Genomic DNA, 6000 nt, shown 5'->3' on the forward strand with positions numbered 1-6000 from the left:
CCATTACCTACGAAAGCGATGCTCCGTTTTTACCTATTTTGTCACGTCCATACATCTGCAGAGCTGTGTGACTTGTCGTGTACAAATGCATGTGCATGCATGTGGATTAAGGGGACATTGTTTAAGTCCACATAGTAACTTAGTTAATAACCTATTTGCCATTTGCCTGAAGAATACATTTGTTCTTAATATTCAAGTTATTCGAGTTTACTGAAGAAACTTGGGAAAAGTTTAGTTTGTTCTAGATAACAGCAATAAGGAGAGATAAGCCAACCATTTGGGTGATTAAACAAGACATTTACACTTTTGGTAGAGCTCGAGTAGTGGGGTTTGACTTTCACTGTACCTTTCCCACAATAGTTATAACAATTTCACCAAGTATCTTGTACTGTTCGTTTAAAATACAATCTCCCCAATTAAAACAACTTCACTTTAAGAAATTTACATAAAAAGATGGTGAAAGACTTCTCATTGCAAACTATGAGTTTATTATTCTTTTGAAGTGTTGAGTGCTTGCAGTCAAAATAAACTGAACTAAACAAGTTGTTCGACTGTTCAGTTTATCAGTTCTAACTGTATTCTGGTGCTTACCCGCCTTGTTCTCTCCACATCGCCACAAGGTAGCCTTTTTACAAAATCTATACCAGTTAGGGGCGTGCCAGTAGGAGGTAGCAGAATAGACGCATCCATCATCAGGTACTCTACATTTAGGGGTTTACTCTGGGAAATTAATAGCAGAAATTAATATACAACATTTCAGCAACTTTAGTGTCAACTACTGTTTTTCTCTCCAAAGATGCTGCCAATCAAATGTTTCCATCAGTTGCTGCTTTTATTCCAAAAAACTGAGATTAGACAAAAGCAGCCCAGGCCGTATTCAATATGAAGCCATATTGACAAAAAGACATCTTGAATTTACCGTTCTTAAAGAATCATTTTAGCTGTGTTTAAAAGTTCACTGCTGTTCCCCTACAGTAAGCACAAACTTCTAAGTTTGTGTGTCAGAGCAGAAATCCCAGAAAATCATTAATACACTGAAGGGAACATTTACAGAGTCAACATTATACTAATTTTTCTCTCTACACATCCTGAGCTATATTTTATGCATGGTGGTGGGCATAGCAGTTCCAAACATACAAACCTTTAATAAGGCTACCCTGCAGTGATAACACACATGGGCAGATTAAAAGCAGCCCCAAGTAACTGACTTCTAGTACTCAATGGCCAGGAAGTCTCATTCTTCAGGAGGTACCAGCCAATCAAATCAGTTCTAGTTAACCTAGTGGGTCTCTAAGGTTTTGGAGTAGATTGTAGCTTGAGTTGTGGATGTTGAGCTTGGTGGGCTCGCTGAGCTGGTTCGTTGTTGTTCCACAGACGTTTCATTACCCTGCTGGGTAACATCGGAGGCTGCACGGATGATGTTACGTAGCAGGGTAATGAAACGTCTACGGAACAACAACGAACCAGCTCGGCGAGCCAACCAACCTTAATAACCTAGTGGGTCCAGAACGAAATTTGCCTTCTCTATGAAGAACAGTGATGGCACCAGAGTGAGAAATATGTAGGGCTTTTAAGGAGGCAAGGAATCAGCCAGCCTCAGGACAGAGTGCAAGGGGAGTGCAATTGTTGGGGGGGTAGCAGGATTTGGAAGTTGGGTAAGGAGAAATGGTGGGTGCCGACAGCTTCAGGGGAGTGAGATGGTCCAATGCACACTGGACATACCCACAAATGACATGCCCTTGATCCCCTCCCGCCTTTTCAAAAATCTACTTGTCAAAAAAAGTGATGGAAGCAGTGTGATTTATATACATTTTAACACTATTTATTACAACTTATTTTAGGGTTTGGACTTTAAATGATTGGCATATAGCTTTGGTCTATAAAGAGTTTTAATGATTAATTTGTTAACATTTCTGTAGTCACGTGATTTCTTTTAAAACACAGTATGAGCGACACTTCCAGAGAGTGATGGGGTTTTGTTCTAATTGGAAGAATTTTTAAAAAGTGAAGCAAAAAGTGCAGCACATTCGGTTTCCGTTAGAAGATTTGACAATTGTTTTTGGACTGAGGGGAAACACCTATAGCTTGGAAAACTTTTTAATTTCAGTTTGCAAAATTTTTGGCTGAAACCTGATATGCAATACAGTTGTTCCTGAAGAAAGGGAATAGTTTACAACTGTTAAGAAATAGACTCCCTAAGTGTAAATTTAGTTTGAAGGTTCCAGGCCATAACTGTTTAGTTAAAGCTAAAGGGGTTATTTGAAGCTGAAGAAGTCAAAGTTCAGTTGTATGAAAATTCAAGGAAGCAACTACAAGATTCTCAAGACTGGGAATTAAAGAGACAGTTAAATTAAGCTCTTTGGATGAGATAGAGAAGGAAATTCTCTCTGGTGAGAATATTGAAAAGGAGTGTTTTGGGATTAATGGGATTATATTTTGTCAAATTTGAAAGATTTTGAAATATATGTTATAAGCAGCCAGTTTAGTTTATTCTGTTTTATCTTTGAATAATGAACTTTTGCTTTATTGTTGAAACCATACCTACAGCACTGTGTGGTTGTGTTTCAGTGTAGGATCACCTTGATAAAACAAAAATGATCTATCATGCCAGATTTCACTCTGGGATCTGACTTGCCCAGTAACAGCAGCTGCTAAGATCATAACAACACTGACCTGCCTGCCATTGCCCAGCATGTTATGGCAGCGGGGGCAGACTGAGGCCGGGATTGCCACATACTTAGGTGGTTAAGGGCCTCAACACACCAGACGGTGGAGAGCCTACTGAATGCCTTATACACCATCTCATTTGGGGTACATGCCAGGTTGGGCAGCAAGTCAGTGGGTTCACCATGGCACATTTATGTACTCAGTACTGAAAATACATCCCATGATGGACTATCAAATCCAGTCCCTGGCAATGATCCCTTAGAGCTGCATGGCTGCGCACACACAGAGTTGCTTTGAGGATTGGCACATAGCGATTAGTGTGTCATCAACATTCACTGCATTAATCTATTTCTTCAAATCGCTCCTCCATATGACCTCGGACATCCATACAGAAGAAAATTACTGAGTATGCTGGATCCTGGATGGAATGTATTTTCTGTCCATCCTTTCTTTGCCTCTTGCACTGCTCCTGAAGGCTACTGGATTTGACAACTATTCAGCTCTTTACCCTACAGACTATTTTTGATGGATGTTCTCAAATCCAGGATCAATCTTGGTGGCACATTCCCAGCAATGGAAGGAACCTTTGCTTTTGCTCTTTGCTGATGTGGAGGCATAGAGATCAGCAGCAACACTGCAATGTCACTCAGAGAAGTTAAAACATGATTGAAAGGTCAAACTACATTCACAGTTTGCTTTCATGCTTTTTTTTGGAAATTTGCCACTTGTAAGTCTACAAAATGTGAGAGGAAGAAAACTAAATTAATGTTTAGCTGGAAAGGACCTGATTATGGTCTGGGGACCTGGGTTCAAAACATTCATTTCCAAGCAAAATGAACAATTATAGAACCCTGCCAATAATAACAAAATATATGGATAATCGACTTTTAAAATGGTAAAAATTAGAAACAAAAACGAAGCATCAGGAGCATAGAGTGCCTGAATAGTAGTGTTTGGCTAATATCTTGAGTAAATAGCTCAATCAGACCTAGCAACCTGGTAGATATTGAGAGGGGGGGAGGTGCAGTGAATCACGGTGGCTCAGTCATTACCACGGCTGCCTCTCAGCAACAGGGACCTGGGTTTGATTCTAGCCTGCAATGGCTGTGTGAAGTTTGCATATTCTCCTGGTGTCTGTGTGGGTTTACACCGGGTGCTCCAGTTTCCTCCCATAGTTCAAAGATGTACAGGTTAGATGGACTGGCCATGCTAAATTGCCCATAGTGTCCAGGGAAATGCAGGGTTATACGGATAGGGTGGTGGGATGCTGTTCAGAGAGTCAGTGTGGACTCAACAGGATGAATGGCCTGCTTCCACACTGCTGACATTCTATGATTCAATAAGATGACCTGAAATAAACGAGGAGAAAGATGGGAAAGAACCATAGTTTAACGGTCAAGACACATACCTGTATCTTGTTAGTCCCTAACGTTAATGATCAACTGACGTTTTTTTTTAAAAAAAGTGGAAGATCATAGAATCACAGAATCCCTACAGATGAAGAAACAAAAAATCTGGATGACTGCTTATAAGTCACATTTTAACAACCTAGTTGTCTCAGAAAATGAGAGGACTAGAATGTAACAGGGCAGATATCAGACTTCAATCATGTAAAACATTAGTTGAATCACACCGGAAATACTATAAGCAGCTTTGTGAATTTTCCCTAAAGGATATTAATAAATCAGGTGGGTTTTTACAATAGTTTACAACTGTTCTACAGTTGTTCTTTTTATTTCAGGCTTTTAGTGAATTCAAATTTCACCATCTGCCATGGTGGGATCAAACCCTTATCTCCAGAACATTAGCCTGAGGTCTTGGTTTACCAGTCTAGTAACAAAACCTGAAGGGAGGTGGTGACACAGTGGTAATCAGTATTATATGTGAACTCCAGAGGTTAAAGTGGGAGAAAAAATTATGAGAACTAGGTATAGGGGGGATTTGATTGATGTTTTCAAGATATTATGTTGAACAGATAGGGTAAATAGAAACTAGTTCTGCTGGTTGGACATCTAGAACTACAGGGAATTATTATAAAAATTAAATGAAGACCTCAAGAGTGAAATTAGGAAAGACATTTACACACAACATGATATAAGTTCGGAATGGCAATCCACAGACCACTATTTGATCAATTGCAACTGTAAATTGAAAGAATTTTGTTAACCAAAGATATTAAGAAATGTGGAGTAAAAACGGATTTATGGAGTTAGGTCACACACCAGCATGATCGCATTAAATGTTGCAACAAGCTCAAGGGGTTAAATAGCCTCCTCATATTCCACTGTTCTCAACATTGTCCAATATGAATTTGTAATCGCTTTCAGATTAAGTGCAGCAATTACATTGATATTGAAATTGAAAAATATATTCCATGCTAATTGCCAATAGATAATCTAAATTTTTTTTCATTACGTACATTGTAGTAATAACTACTAATGATCCAAATACTTCCAATTAAAGCTTTCCTTGCATCTTCGAAAAACAATGATTAGATTTTTCAACAAGGTGCGTAGGCTTATAAAACGGTCTACTTCGAATATCTGTTCTTGTGCAATTCTAGGGTTACAGTCTTGCAACACATTTGACTAATGGTCATCTTAAAGAAAACAGTACCCTAACACACAAATGAATTATTGTATATTTCTTAAACATAAAGCTTGTATCAATTCACTAAGAAAGCACATAAGTGGTTTTCTAGGTTCAAGCTGTGCAAATACATAATTATAGAATTTAGGGTACATAGAGCAAACTACTTGAGTTGAACTGGATAAATGACCCTACTCTGATGATCACGTACCGTCATGGCTCGATATTCATCTTCAAACATATCAAGGAAAATTTCTTCCCCCTAAGAATAAAAGCACAAAAGAGTAAGTAACTTACTTAAACATTTTCAAAAAACCCTCTCTCCAAAATAACAACTTCCATACAATCCTCACAAATGTGAATGAATTGGAACTTTGTTTTCTCCAGACGAAGGAAATGATAAGGGAAATCAGATAAAGGCATCACTCCTTCAAGCTAGAGGAATAACAACGTTGGTTGAGCTGTGGCAAGCTATTGAAAAAGTGAAGTACCAGAGGTTTAACTGTAGACACTACTACTTCAAAACCATTTTGGAGAACTGCTTTTATATGCAGAGATAGTAGGAACCGCCGATGCTGGAGAATCAGAGATAACAAGGTGGAGGGCTGGATGAACATAGCAGGCCAAGCAGCATCAGAGGAGCAGGAAAGCTGACGTTTCGGGTCTAGACCTTTCTTCAGAAATGGGGGAGGGTGAGGGGATTCTGAAATAAATGGGGGGGTGGGGGGGGGGGGGGGGGGGGGG

General features: G+C 39.2%; 1 protein-coding gene across 1 annotated transcript in view; it reads right to left on the minus strand.

Annotated features, from left to right (window-relative positions):
• The window catches only part of LOC109922346 (protein CLEC16A-like), a 74597-nt gene that overhangs the window by 26031 nt on the left and 42566 nt on the right, over nt 1–6000 (minus strand). The window contains exons 2-3 of the mRNA XM_048609675.1: nt 5468–5518; nt 592–720 (exon numbers count right to left, since the gene is read on the minus strand). Of these exons, the coding sequence (XP_048465632.1) occupies nt 592–720; nt 5468–5497 (159 nt within the window). The 5' untranslated portion in view covers nt 5498–5518. The remainder of the gene's footprint in view (nt 1–591; nt 721–5467; nt 5519–6000) is intronic.

Source organism: Rhincodon typus, chromosome 21, assembly GCF_021869965.1.
Source record: "Rhincodon typus isolate 14 chromosome 21, sRhiTyp1.1, whole genome shotgun sequence".
Taxonomy (NCBI): Eukaryota; Metazoa; Chordata; class Chondrichthyes; order Orectolobiformes; family Rhincodontidae; genus Rhincodon; species Rhincodon typus.